The 15,441-nt window shown below is 43.7% G+C and overlaps 1 protein-coding gene across 1 annotated transcript in view; it reads left to right on the forward strand.

The window, feature by feature from the left end:
* Window positions 1–13,436: 13,436 nt before the first annotated feature.
* UTP20 (UTP20, small subunit (SSU) processome component, homolog (yeast)) overlaps window positions 13,437–15,441 on the forward strand; it is a 63,587-nt gene continuing 61,582 nt past the window's right edge. Inside the window, exons 1-4 of the mRNA XM_010179222.1 lie at window positions 13,437–13,481; window positions 14,083–14,163; window positions 14,968–15,034; window positions 15,231–15,363. Coding sequence (XP_010177524.1) covers window positions 13,437–13,481; window positions 14,083–14,163; window positions 14,968–15,034; window positions 15,231–15,363 — 326 coding nt within the window. The remainder of the gene's footprint in view (window positions 13,482–14,082; window positions 14,164–14,967; window positions 15,035–15,230; window positions 15,364–15,441) is intronic.

Below are 15,441 nucleotides of genomic sequence, written 5' to 3' on the forward strand. Positions count from 1 at the left end.
CGGGCCATCCCAGGCTATTCCAACCCCATGCCTCCAGGTCCTGAGGCTGGCGGGATGGCCCTACTGCAGAGCCCCGCCTCAACGGGGTTACACCGCAAAGTAGGGTGGCAGTCCAGGGGTTTTGGAGGGCAGACCCTCCAAAGAAGGCTCTTTGGACCCGTCTTCATTAGCATATGCCATTATCTCCCCAAATGAAGAAGGTGAAAATATGGTTTAATGTATGCATTTCTCTGGGTTGAGCAATGTGGAAGGTAACTCACTGACCCAGATATTGTAGCAGACTTGCTAAGGCGAGTTGCTGAACGCTGCAGTTTTGTGACAGGGAAGCCCCACCACCTGCGCTGTGCTCACGGAAGTTTTGTTAACACACTTCAGATAATCCCAGGTTCAAGAGTCAAAGTGCAGAGGAATATCACAGATGGAGCTTCATGTGTCTTACGCACAGGGGAATGCATTAAAAACACCTAAGAGATTTCAAGGACATGGATGTCAAGAGGTGAAGATGTGCCTGTTCTATATCTAGCAGTGCATCCGGGACTAAGACGGCAATTACTACATTTGGCCACTGCTATATGTCAGCAACCACATATGTGGGATTAAGATGTAAGGATGCCAGAGATGACCAAGGTGGGCCTGACAGCAGCACAGCTGCACACCTTGTAACAGGGCTTAGTAGCTTTGCACAGAGGCTTTCCAGCTTCAACTGTGCATTGGCAAAGTGCTATTCTGGAGGTGATTTCCCTGCACATCAGCACCAGTTTGAGGATAAACATTCTTTCATGGCAAGTAGGTAAGTCTCCCTCCTGCCCAGTCTCTCCCAGTTCTTATCCACAGCTGGATTTGCTGGAAGAGGTCTTTGCTGCAAGTGCTCTGGGTTCAGCACAGGGCACTCTGACCTGCCTGCCTCTGCCCAATTTGAGACACGTTTTTCAACAGCCTTCCGTATCTTAGACAGAAATGATTGACCAGACACCTGACAGCCAAACTCAACTCAGGAAACGCTTTTATCTCCTTGAGAGCTCTGGATTTGGCAGGCCTTTGAAAGTATTTCTGAGTGTGTGTTTGAAGGGGGCAGGTGCAGGTGGAAGTCTGGTCTAGCAGGGTTATTAAGTTGAGCTGTGAAATCATGCCTGTCGGTCTGGCCTCTAGATGCCCATCTGGGAGTATAAATGTCTCTGAACATACAGAAGCTGACCACTGTGGTTCAACTGGAATGTCCTAATCTCACCACAGCAGGTCAGGGCGTCAGTCTCTCTGGCCCAATTACTCTTTAATTACTTATTCAATGAGTAACAGCTTCCAGATGTCCTGCTGAGGAAAAGCAAGAAAGAAACTTATTCTGTATCCCTACCAATTAGGCTACTGAGCTATTGATTATCTGAGGTGGTTGCCCTAATTTGCTTTTGACCACATGAAAGTTGAGAAATCCTCCTAGCAAAGCTTCAATCAAAACCAGCACCTTCCCACACAGTGTGATGAACTGATGTTGTCCAGCAAAAATGTGTGTTGTCAAAAAACATGACCCACTTTGTCACAGCATAGGGGCATAAGCAGCCTCCTGTCAAGATCCACAGCTTATGTTGCTCAGAGCTCCATACTCAGTGTCACTTATTTGCACTCTTTCAGGTATTATGTTGCTCAAACTATTCAAACAATAACATGCATTTAAAGTATTAACTGCACAGGATTAATACAGTTTTGATTCTGCTGCTTTATCACTTTTGACATAATGTAAACATGGCAAGTGATAACATGTATTGGAAAACAAATAATGTTTCTTAACTGAAACAAAAGCAGCTATGAGGAAATACACATCAGTGGTTTCAGGTGGCATCATTGATTCTTTTCACAGGAGTATTAAGCAAATTGTCTTTCAAATGTCATCATGACCAACACAGCAAGAAAGGCTGGATCCTCCCATTCGGATGTTTTCATCTGAGGAACTAACAGTGAATCTGTATTAAGTCCATTTCGTAAATTACAATAAAGGGACCTGGAGACCAAGGCTTAATGTTTTCCTTCCAGATTTTTCACACGTGAAAACAAATTATCTCCATGGAACATGGTGGGCTTGTGCTCTGTAACAGAGACAGAAATGTGGCTGTTTGCTTTTTCTCCTTGCTATAATAGATGTTTAAATGTCTTCCAAACTCAGAGAGCATATTTCATTGTAGCACTTTGTCCCATCTCCATCTGGTCTTTTGTGGTCCCTCATCTCACTGGCTCTGTGACGCTATTCTTGTGAGATCCACTGGCATCAATGGGACCAATCAATGGGATTTGGCATTTAATATCAAGAAATGTAAGATTCACATCTCTCCAGCACCTTCAAGTTAAAAAGCTCATGAATTTGCCTAAAAAAACCTCTGACTGCACTCTGGGGTCCAAACAGTTCCTTCCTTATCCTAGTATTTGGCTCATTTCCATCACCGGACACCTCTGTGAGGTGTTACTGGAAGTGTCTGTATTGCTTGAAAGGACAGTCCCTCCCTGCTCCTTTTCATGTAGATGGGCCACAGCACTGGGAGATCGGTGGGGTGGGTTTCCCTCTGTAGATAAGAGGTAAATATATCAAGCCCTGTACTTGGAGAAATGCTGCCCACCTTTCTGAACTAAACTGTGGAAATACATTTTGATGGGTTCTCCTGCTTGTGGGCAAACGTGAGCAGGAGCAAAAGCAACTGGAAGCGAGCCAGGAGAGGCCCAGTAAATGCTGCTCGGTAGTGCTGCGAGACCCTTTGCAATTTGCCCTGGCAGCATGGGAGCTCTCAGGCTTCCAGTGGTTCCTTGCTGAAGTGTGCAGTTTCAGACGATGTGGGGCTCCCCTGTACCTGTAACAGCTGAGCCAAGTTGCAGATGAAGAGAAGTTCATGGTCAGTCCGGTGTAGTGTCAGGACTGTCTTTGGAAGTCTGAGCTCTGTTCTTTTCTGCTTACACAGGGAAAGGTTTGGAAACCTTGCCAGAGAATGGCTGGCCATTGGTGAAAACAAACAAACAAGCAAGCAACACCATTACAAATTAAAATCTGCAAAGCCTAATTTTTGACCTTTTCGTACTTGGTTTGACCCTTTCTGGGAACAGTGTTACGATTTGTAATTTTGAAAAATTCTGTTTATTTTTGTTTGGATGATTTGACAGATCACTGGAACAGGTTGCCCAGAGAGGTGGTGGAGGTCCTATCCCTGCAGATATTCAAGGTCAGGCTTGACGGAGCTCTGAGCAACCTGATCTGGTACCGATGTACCTGCTCACTGCAGGGGGGTTGGACTGGATGATCTGTAAATGTCCCGTCCAACCCAATACATTCTATGATTCTATGATTTACTTAGGAAATTAGGGCATGGGATCATGCTCTGTGCACATACACACATGCATGCATGTGGAAGGTGTTCGCCCTCTGCCCAATAATCATTGAACACTGTGACCAAATTTACAGAGGGGTAGAGGCCTCAGATATTAAGGTGTTACAGTTTCATGAAAGTAGATAGGCAAAAAAGAGAGATCCCGTAAATATTCTTGTTGAAAGTAAGACTGCAGCAGGAGCTGAACCTCTGTTAGATAACAGTGAAACCATTTGAGAGAAAGACCTTAAAAACACCTAAGTGCAGGCAAAGCTTCTCATCTTCTTATGTATGCAAGCTAACCAACAAGAAGACACAGAACTATGGGGATCCAGGTTGCACTTACTCCTCTGTTCATGGAGCTACCTGTTAAATTTGCATTTGGTCATCATTATTAGGAATAATATATCAAAATTAGTCATCGACTCCTAATGAGACAGTTTTATTCTGCTCAGAATGCAATGCTTCAAGTCAGAATGCATTTCTTTTACTTTTTGAAGATTTTTATTCAGGTGAAATCAATAAAACTGCAACTCCTTCCTGCACAGTATCACTTATCACCTTGAAAAGCCTGCTCAGATTTTGATGTAATGGAAGTTCATTGCTGATGGTGTTTTATATTCTAAATATAGTATAGCTTAGTATAGCTCGTTACCTGACTATCATCAACTTTGCTTCCTCTGTGTTATTTAGTGATGTTCTTAGCTGTCTGTTTAATTATATTCTTTTGTCAGTTCTTCTTCTCTTAATAGTGTTTGGACAGGACAGAATGACCCTGCAAGGGTATTCAGAAGAGCAGTGTCGTAATCAATATTCCTGCAAAGTTTGAATGAGTTCTTTAGAAATAGTCACATGGCACCTGTATTTTAAGCACTGGGATTTTCTTGGTCAGAGATGTCCTGCAATTTTCACCTTTTTATTTCCAAGAGTATCACTAGAGTACATTTCCAAGCATACTTCTGGAAACTTCTTTCTAGCTACTTGAATTTGCAGCACCCAAAGAACATAATGGTATGTTTAGAAGTCTCTTCTGCACAGACTGTGTGCTGTTTGTGGGCAATAGCAAGAATGTCAGGAGATTTGCAAGCGTGTTATGCATTAAAACACCACCACAAACACAAGTTAAATATTTCAAGAAGCATGGTTCCCTAATTTTAAGACTGTAGCGCTTCCAATCCTCATGCTCTCCAAATCCTGAATTTGCAGGGGCATAGGTTTGCAAAAGGTCTTTGCTTAAGACTCTATCAAAGGTAGTATTTCAGGGTAATAACTTGTTTGCTTAAAGTGCTTGTCCTCTCATGCCTAGCTTGTTTGGGACCCAAAGAGCGATGGAGTGACTTCCAGAAATTGAGATCAATGGGGGAAAAGAGCCAGAGATGCATAACAATCACAGGAATAAGTTTCTATTGACATTTTGAATGAAACTCCTTGGTTGTTGTTTTTTCTATTTTTGTATTCCATAGAAATTTGAATGAGTGCAATTTGCAAGCAAACGGTTTTAAACATGAGTGTTTAATGGTCTTGAGAGGGAAACTTCAGATTGTGTAACCCCCTAATACCAACACACCTTTTAAAATCAATAGTCAGTGCCTTAGGATTGAAGGATGTACTTAAGTTAGCCTTGAATGCTGAACATTTAAATCTGAATGATTTGGTTCCTATAATTTACTTGCTGGAGAATTTTGCTCTTCCATTTAAAAGAACAAATGTAAAAATTTATTTATGGATTGTCCACAGAAAGATGTGGCATGCATAATTATTTGCTCAAGAGAATAATTAGTATAGGAATAAAATTGTGGTACAGATTTCACTCATTTAACTGAAAAGGATAAATAAGTTACATGCTTGAACTTTATTCTCATGGCTTTGGGATCTTTTGTTTATTTAAGGTGTTCAATTTTGCATCAACAGAATTACAATTCAACTAGTTTGCTTACTTGCAGTTAATGTATGAGAAAGGACTGTCAAATGTTCACCAGAATGATTAACAAAAAATTGATCTTTTTCTGAGTAGATCTTTTCTGAATTTCCTCATTTTATTTGTTGTTTTCCCATTTACCACCACCTGCTATCCACACCATCTCTCTAGTTCACATGGTCTCGGTGGTGATATTTTGAGATGAGTTTGCTTTAGGCGCACAGTGTATGCACTTCAGTTACGCAGCTTGGCTCCCTATGTTTCCTCTCTAACTGAAAGCAAGAGACAGGCTCTTCAGAAAGAAACTTTGCTGCTTTGATATGCTTCCTGGTGGAGCCTGTCTCTTTCCATTATCTACAGAGGAAGCCGTCTGGAAATGAGCCTGCTAACTTTGGCACTTAAAAATGCTCTGAAAAACATTCCCTGCCACTGCCCCAGTGCCCTAAGTAGCTTTTCTTTTTGATCATTTTGGTTTGTTCTTCCATTCATACTCCAGAGTGTCTATCACCACTTCTGACATCTCCCTTGTTATCTGCCACCCATCCTTCTTTGTAATTCCTAGTGCTAAATCTCTTGTGCTCCCTCACTCCTTTCATCCCTCCATCTCCTCATATTAAGAAATTTCCTTTTTCTCCTTCCTCCCACATTTATTCTGCCTGGATCCCTTATTTTTTGGGCCCCCAGTCCTGAGATGCATTTCCCCCAAAATTGCTGTTTGCTTTTCAGTTTGTTCTTCCATTTTTCAAGCGTCTCTATGATCTGACTGCCTTGCCTCTCTTTTAAATCCCTTTTTGATCCTCTCTAGTCTCCCTTCTGCTTGCTGTCGAGGCTGCCCACGCTGGAGATCACATAGATGCATACATGACTTGGAAATGTTTGGAGGCAGTTATGCATACTTGCACCAGCTCTGTATGTTTAACTACTTTGCGTGTCAGACATCCTCAAAGCTACATTCATCACCAAAAGTAGATAAGAAAGGAGGTTTCCTCTCAGGTCCAACTGTCTGCAGCTGTTGGCTTTGGTTTGGTTTGTTTCCTTTTCGCTATAACATGGGACTCATTGCAACTATTTCTGATGTTATCTGGACATTTCAAATAGCAAATCTTTGGGGTTTTTTCAGAAAGTGGAAACAGTTCCAGCATCCTTGGTCTCTCCCAGTATGCTGCTGGTAATCACCATAGTTTTTGTGGTCTCCTCAACTGCAGTCTTATGTCTTCCTGCAGTTGCAGGAAGCTGGGGAGTGGTGGGTGGTCTCTGGTGGGTGGGGGACAGTGAGCATGTGTTATGTGGCTTTTCATCACCAAACCCCATAGGAGTGGAACTTTACTGGGGCTCTCTTACAGTCAATGTCTATATTATTGTAGTGTGTTGGTTTTCAGTGTTAGCATGCATTCAGACAGACTATTGAGGGGGTTTTGATGAAAATGAGGATTGTGGGCTCAGGCAAAGAGGAAGGAATAACATTTTTAACATGCATTTCTGAAGATGCAAAAAAGAATGATGCGGATCCAGCATTGTAAAGTCCCATAACTAGGGGGTGAATCCCAATAATGGAAATGCCACATTATAGTGTTAGCAATTCGCAAACTCAGTGAATATTATGATGCACAAGGAAGCACAGAAGTAGAAATGGTAGTTGAGGAGAAGCACTTTGGCCGCAGCCGGTTTTAAGGGAATCCATCTCTTGGCACAACAGATGCTTTGTATCTACAGTAGCATTAGCTGATCACCATTTTAAGGGGGCTTATTGCATCTCACTTCAAAATAGGCACTGGTGGAACACCTGTTAACTCATCTATGTGGCACCCTGTAGGTGCTCATCTTCTTCCACTGGCTACTAACACCAGGTGAAATGTAGCCCTCTGTGCAGCAGGTGGCTATAGCCAGAGAGGTGAACTGTACCCTTGTGGTAAGTACCTGCCCAGTACAAGCAATGAGGACTCTATCTGCTTCAGCCTCTTTTTTTTTTCTCCCCTCACTTGGAAGTTGATGCTCGTTTCTGTTTTCTCTGTTTCTGAAGTGTCAGTCTCCACCTGGATATCTTGCACAGGGATCTATTACTTCAGTACATTTGTTGTATCAGTAGTTTTAATGGCTTCTATTTGATCTGATCATAATTTAGACCCCCAAGTCAGTATTAGAAGCAGCAGCTGGGTCCAAAAGCTTATTTAACTTTTGTGGAAAACAGGGACAGCCCTATTTCTTTCCTTAGCACTATCAATATCTCTACAGTCAGAGCATTTATAAAATTTTGCATCTCTTCCCCCAGAGAGAATTGTTTTCCAAGCAAAGTGCAGTTGTATCTCCTCATAAGGTTTTTATCACAGTGACCCATTGACTAGCAGAAACTTGTGGTGCTAGGAGTTAAGAACACACACCTGAGGTGTCTCTAAAAGTCCTAGTGCAGTATGACTAGGGACAGTGTCTGGAAGCGGAACTGATTCTGGTAGCAAATCCTTCTTCTTTAGGTAATACAGAGTTTTGGAAACCAACCAAAGAATCTAGTCATGGGGTTTTTTTCTGTTTTATATAGACCAATGCTGGAACTTCCTCATGAGCATCTACGATTTAGCAGCCACTACAAACAGTCGATGACACAGTGTAAGTGGCAAGAAGGCTTGCTTTGTCTCTCCATGTTTTATATAATCTTCCATTTTTCTAGCCTACCCACAAATATTTCATCAAGAAGTACACACCAAAATTACACTACTTTGTAACAGTTTCAGCTTAACAGCATGTATCAGTTTAAATGTTGGGTTTCTTTTCTCCTAAAGGGCTCTGCAACACTGAGATTATTATAAGTTTTCTTGCGAGTTTCAGCTTTTGTACACTATGTCTCTTGGATCTCTGAGGCCAGGAATGGTTAACTGAGGTAGTGCCTCAATTGGAACCTGAAAACAAAGTTAGAGTTGCGTGAATATTGAAAATTAGCCAAAACATCAAATCTAGGTATGTACATTTTGAATCTATCTTGTATGAACAAGATAGATACAAAGAGATAAGGAACAGTATCAATTGCTTTGTATGTTACCTTCAATGGCAGGAACATCCCATTCCTTTCAGAAACAAAATGCTGAGCCCGGCCTCATTTACCCTTGAATGTCATGCACAACTGACTTGCAAGTTTGATGGCAGAAACTGTTTGAGAAAGGAAACTATCCTTGACCCCGTATTTCTATGATTTTGTGTTTTCTACTCACAATTAGCTTCTCAACATCATTGTGAGAATTTGCTGTCTTGGATTATTGATTTAGTATTTCCTCAGTAGCCTTTTACAGCAAAAGGGACCAATAAAGACAGAGCAAAAGACACACCCCCCAAAAAAATCAGTTGTATGAGAGAGATGGCAATGATTCTGAGGGAAGCATTCCTTTGTGTGCTCCTGTTTCTAAGAGATTTTTACCAATTTCCATCTTCCCTTTTTTAGAATGTTTAACCTTATCTTACAGTTGTGATACCTCAGCCCCAATTCATCATCTTACACTGTCATTTCAAACTTCCAAACAAACATGAGGGTTTTCGGGTGTGGTGGAAGGAGAGATTTGGGAGCATAGCTTCAGATTCTCTGCTAAAGGCTTTATGCTTTGTTGCTGGACATGCCAAAGAGCCAGGATTCGGGACAGTTGTCAGAAATCTGAGTTAAACTGTAATCAGACTTTTAGTAGTCCCAGACAGTTGACAGACAGCCTGAAATCCAGATGATGTCTATGAAATCCAGATCCCCCTTGTTCTAGTGATGGGGGTGAAATGCAAGAGAGAATCACAACCCTTTTGGGAGTTGAGACTCCATCCTCCCTGTTCATTTGCTTTTCCACCTCCGTTGCTTCCGCTGTGGGTCCTCCTCCTGCTGTCTCTGTCGCTGTTGCTTTCAACAAGGCTGAAGCTGGTTCTGCTGCTGCTGCCACTATGGCAGAAAAATGGGATGAAGAACAGCACCACCGATCACTACTGCAATCCCTTTCTGTATCAGGGCCATCTGTATAAATGCTGTCTGTGAAGAGATCAGTCCCTTTTTCTTTCCAACACAAACTCTTAAAACTTTCTTCCCCACCTCAAAAAAAAAAAATCCAAGGTGGGGCTTCCTACTGGGCAGTAACCTTGGAATAGTACTAGTTGGCCTAAAATTGTGCCAGGGATTGTGTTGATGATTAACCGATGTGGATGATCCCTTTGCTCTGGCACTACCCAATTTACTTCTAGAGATGGAGCTCGTACAGCTCACCAGTTCTAGCTCTGCAGCAGGACCCTGCCTTGCAATAGAGGAGCCACTGGCCTAGATGTCTCAAGGGGCTGAATTGGGTTGTCAGTGCCCCTTCCTGTGAGGGAAGTCCCTAGATTCAGGATATTTCAGGCAAGAACACTCACTCATCCTAGCCAAATAGCTGCAGAAATATGGGATCTATATTGCAGCTTCTCGTCCAAAACCCTCTCTGCTCTGCAGACCTAAGGGCAGGTGAAATTCCGCTCAGGACCCAGCTAGCGTTGACCTGGAGTCGCATTATTTGCTGAATCTCTATGCTTCAGGCATATTAGAAAAAATGCAGCCAAGCAGTTCCACCAGTTTGCAGAACAGGTTTCCAGTATCTTGTCTGCTTTGTTTTTGAAAATGCAAGTGCTCTCGACAACATCCTACAACATTTTGTGGGCTTTTCTCCCTCAAGCCAAGGCAAAATGCCAGCTAGAAGCTGAGGAGGAAACTGGCAGTGAAAATAAGTTATTGTGTTTCAAAGGGCTCTTCTTACTTTCCAGACAAATTAAAAAAAATAAATCTGTGTTCTTCAGTTGAATGAGTACACTAAAGACATCATGCACTTGTATAACCTGCCTTCAAACTCATGCCAGCTTCCCCCTCAATGTGGATTTCGGAGAGCTCCTGCGATGCAGTAGGGTTCCAGCCACATGCACCCAGCCCCTGCAACCCAAGTTGTCCTGAGAGGTGACACGAGACAGGTGAAGAGCAGGACTTCTGGGTTCACAACCAGGGCAGGTAACTTAAGACTCCAGTTATTTATTTCGTGTCTTTAATAATGATTGAGGAACCTACCTTTGGGCATCCAAGCTTGGAAGTTGTTTGGCTAAATTCACAGGTGCTTCTGTTAATCTATTTGCCTGTCGTATTTCATTTTGAAAAGCAAGATTTCTCACAGTGAAATTCCCTATGTGAACTTCTTTCCTGGCACATCTCCACCATGCCCATATGAATACAGTAGAAAACTGAAAATTTGATCTTACATCTGCACACTTATGCAATTTATGATATTCTGAGGTTAAAAAATAGGCTGTCCTGGCTGCTCATTGGCTTGTACCGCATAGCATCTCCTTTAGGCTAGAAACTCAGTGTCATACAGGCTTCAAGAATATGTGTTGTGCTTGTGATTAATACTCAGAAAAATATGATGGCAGTGGGGCAACTCTACAATAATTTGAATACTGTGTATTTATGTAGTTATTGAGCCATGTCATGGGGAGCATTCACAGGGCCAGTTGCAGATATGCACATATAATGGGGTCATCTAGGCTCTCTGAGGCTACCAATTCTAAGGCAATTCATTTTATTCAAACACAGATGTTTCAAGTACAAGAATGTGCCTAGATCTGCAGTGGATATAAAAGGAGCCTAAAGTGACTGCTCAGAGGCAGACATGTGCATTGTAAACACAGCCGGTTATGTGAGATGAATTCTGCTCTGTGAGGCTATCCTGGATTAAACATTGAGGTATTTTGCCCAAATTACTATTATTAGGTTAAATTGGCAGTGCTCATTTAAAAACAAACAAACAAACAAAGCAAAACCAAACCAACTGGAAAGTGTAACACCGACTCAAGGTAAGACACATTTCCAGAGGACAAGCCTGCTTTGCTTCTACATAGAGTGGCTTTGGCTCTTGCCAAGTCCAGCAAAAAGATTTTGGATAGCAGGACTAAAAAGCCCAGGAATGGAGAAGACATAGGAATCTCAGACCTGCCCCAGAAGTGCTGATGGATTACTGTCAGGGACTGGTGGTTGTGGCCCACAGCAAGTGTTTGAAGAAGTCAGATCTGCATAGATTACTACTTTGATAGACATGCATGTGTTGTTTTACAATAGCTTCCTGTACGTGCCTCTACAGGTGTTGCTACTAATAAGCCATCACTCTTCAGAAGGCCATCTGCTTGCCATGAGCATGGACTTCTGAAGGAGACTTTGCTGACAGCTGGGCCCGCCAGATAATCACAGGGTGGTGGAGCTGGGGCTTGCCCAGAGGTGGGAGAGCCCCATCTCTTCCTGGAAAAGTAAAAGAATAAAGCCTGAGGCATTGCAGTCAGAGGAGTATATGTAGAAAAGATACTGTTAACATAGCTGTAACACATAAAGAAGTGGGGAAGAGACCTTTTGGGTCTGAAGTGCCAGATCTACTGTCATGGCTATACTGGTATCAATACCTGAGTTACTACCCTGAGGCTCACTCAGACATATTTCTAAGTGCTATATTCAGTGCTGGCTGAAATGCAGTCCATCAGTTGTTCTCCTGAATATAAGCAGCTGCAGGTCTAAGCTGTCTCACTCTTCTGAGAAGTTGCCAGTTTACAAACATAAAGAAGCATTTGTAACCTTTTAAAAACTCCCTCTAATATATTTTACTTTTGCTGGTGACTCCTCTTCTGCAACAGGCAGAGCACACCTGCACTCTTCTCACCATTTCTTTCCATGAATGATAGATTTTGTTCATTCCCTTGGATTATTTTGGAGCGTGTGCATCCCAGGAAGTTCCACAACTCTACAAGATGCTATTTACAATGGAAAAAAGATCTTGTGGACTGTTTTTCACAAGTTCACAATATGTAGAAGACATATTAGGTGAACTCACAAACCACATCTGGAAAGGTATAGTGCTCTCAAATAGTTGCATATTGGTGCCTAAGCTTTCTTGTGGATCTAGACCTCTCCACATGCTTTTAGCTGTACTTTCTCATGCAGATAGTTGGTCTCAAAAACACTGAAGCCAACTCAAGTGCCTAAATTAGGCATTATATTCCCAACTAATGCAAATGCCAGAAGTCCTTTCTATTCCAGCAGCAGAAGAGCAGTCTTTAAAGCTAACAGCTGTCTCTGGAGTTCTCCAACTTCACATATGCTGGAGTGAGCATGCTTCCCTGCCTGCCCAGATGGCTATCGTGTTAATGCCTTATTGCCTGACTGCAGGCAGATTTTCTGGCAGTGTTTAACCTGTTGGGTCTGTTCAAAGTTGCGGGTCCCTACGTGCTCCTAATAGTGAACTTCAGCCATGTTCAAACCCAACTTTGTCTTGCTGTCTGAATAACCTGCAAGCCTGGTTTCTCAGAGTGGCCTTGAGCTGCCTGTAACAGGCAAGACAGGCAGGCTAGGGACAGAATTCCCATGCTTTGTAAGCTGCATCCCAAAATGGTTGCATGGCTCTGGGCTGCTCGTACTGCACTTGCCCAAACCAAAGCTTCACCCAGCTTTTAGTTCACCTCCCATCTCCCCAATGCTCGTTCTTCACCTCCCACAACTGCAGCCCCAGGCAGAAGCTCCCATAGGTCCCAGTATTGCTGTGAGCACAGCAGTGAGTGACAATCAGTCCGTAATAATTTGCTCTTGTGTGAGGACTTTTTTTAAATTTATTTTATTCCTTTTGGCGTTTTTTGGTGTTTTGTTGTGGCTTTTTTTTTAAGTCTGGACAAAAGCCTGCACTAAAACCGGGGCTGTAGTGACTGGGCACTGGCCGTTTCAGGTCGAGCCACCAATGCTGTGCTGAGGGCCACCTTCTCCCACCTACCATTTTCTCCCTGGTACCGATTTCTCCTCTTCGGGCACCGCTGGGGCCTCCCTGCGCTACCGGGATGCCCCATCCTCCGCACCACACCAGAGCACAGGCTGCTGCTCTGCCGGGAGTGTTCACGGAAACGCGGCTCACCGCCACAGTCACACGTGGCCAGCTCTCCATCCTACCTTTTCCCAAACCCCAGATCCCCGCTCGGCGGAGGCCGCCTGTCCCCAGTAGCCCGCCTCTTCCGCCGGCGCGCCCCCGCCTCTGCCGCCGGCGAGCCCGCCTCCTCCTCCCGGCAACCCGCGGCCGGCATGGCGGCCCCCAGAGAGTAGGGCCGCACGTGTGGTTACCGGTGTGGGGTTGTGCCGTGGGGTCCGGGTCACTTTCCCCCCCAGTAGCGTCGCCGCCATGAAGACTAAGGCCTCAGCCCACAAGTCGGGGAACACACACCGGGTGAGCGCCTGCCCGGGTCTCCGCGGCCGGGTCTTTAGGTTTTCGTCCTCGGTGTTAGTTTATTGGTAGCGCCCGGCTCCCGGTGCGGTGCTGGGGAAGAAGAGGGGTGCTGAGGGCGGGTGGTGGCCGAGCTACCCGCGCTGACGTGCGGATTCTCCCTTCCCCTTGGCACACGGTGGCCATCAGCCGAGGCACACCGTAGCCGAAAGGTGGACAACTGATGTGATGTAATTGAAATTAATGTGCGATTGGGTTATTAACCGAGGCGTTTCAGGAAAGGCAGGAGCAGTGCAGTCTGCTGAGTTCTGGGTTGATTTCCCTGCTGGTCGGGCCGATCTTGCTGTGTTATGAGGATGTGGGGGGTGCAGCCTTGGTTCTGCTAGAGCAAGGTGGGAGAGGGTCGGTCCTGCTTGTGGAGCTTTTAAGGAATTTTTTTTTTGCCTTAAAACTGTGGTAGGACTGTTTCCAGATTGACAGGTACTGTCTGGTAGCCTGTCTTTAGGAGAGGGGTTTGTTTGCATTGCATTTGCTATTGCAAGGGACTTAGAAGGGCCATTCTCAGAACAGAGCAAAAAAACATGCATGTCCTTTTGTTTTACAGTTTCTTACCTTCTCGGAGCGCTTAAGCAATGTTAACATTGATATTGTTCATCGGATTGACAGAACTGGAAGCTACGCTGAGGTGAGAACAGCAATTGCGGTCATTTTGTGAAATCACATCATAGGTAGATGTGCTCCATGAAAGATGCACTTAAACTTATTTAGGGGGAAATTGGAAAGAAGCTCCTGGAAGAGTTGCCTTTCCTGGCCTTGCCTTTGTTCCCCTTTACTTTTTGACTTGCTTCACAGTATTGCCATAGAGACTCTTTGGCATCGTCACCCTGATGGCTTCCATGTGCTGGTGGGCCTGTGGTATTTGGCCATGGAAGATGCTGCTGTGGCCGTCAGTAGCCCTAAGTCTGGACTTGCAGAGACTTATGGCTTCTGAGTAGTTGCACTACTCGTAGGATGTATACAAAGCATGTGCATGAGTCTTTATATACGTAAAGAACAGTCATCCATATGGGTCCTACAGATCATCATTGTAAGTGTAGTACTTTACAGGCCTCCTGGCCCGCTGGATTGTTTTTCTGAACTTTCCACTCAATAGCTGTGAGGATGCCAAAAGAAATGCCAAAGCATTTGTGCTGGGTAGGCTGTGGCTTAGCTTCTTAGATTCTCCAGGCCAGTCAACAGAGGTCTAGAAAGTATTTGCATAAACAAGTCCTGTCACCAGAAAATATTTTCAAGTGTGTTTTCAGTATAGAAAGAAAAGTCTTATTTTCAGGGAAATTGCATAGCACCTTTTGAAATGAAGTCATAAAGTTTTCTTGAAATATTCTTAAAATATTTAAAGTATTTTATAGTTTTCTTCATTTGAACTTTTCATCTTTGCAGGCTGCATTCCTTAGGATTGGTAGCTATTATTTTATCTTTGTTTTGACAGGAGGTTGAAACTTACTTTTTTGAAGGACTACGGAAATGGAGGGAACTGAACCTCACTCAGCATTTTGGTACATCATTTGTATTCATGTTTCCTGCTTTCCTTAAACTGTTAAAATACATTTCATCTGCATCCAGAACCCAGTGGGAGATTTTCTATTGACTGGTTTCTGGTTTGGGCTCTGAATTGCTATTATTCTTCAATATCCTACATGTTTACCAGGAACTGGTCTAGTTTTCAGGGTTTCTCTCTTGTGCTTTGAACAGTGCAATTCTACAGTGAAGTGATCAACAAATGCCAGTCCTTCAACCAGCTGGTCTATTACCAGAATGCCATTGTGCAGAGCTTGAAGACACATTTACAAGTCGAAGGCAGTCTTGCTTATCAACCCCTATTAGAGTAAGTATATGGTGACAAAATGTAGTCAGAAGCCTTTACGTATTTGGGGCCACTAAATGCTGGACAGGCGCTCTCTGT

The sequence above is a fragment of the Mesitornis unicolor genome, unplaced genomic scaffold (genome assembly GCF_000695765.1).
Source record: "Mesitornis unicolor isolate BGI_N332 unplaced genomic scaffold, ASM69576v1 scaffold29002, whole genome shotgun sequence".
Taxonomy (NCBI): domain Eukaryota; kingdom Metazoa; phylum Chordata; class Aves; order Mesitornithiformes; family Mesitornithidae; genus Mesitornis; species Mesitornis unicolor.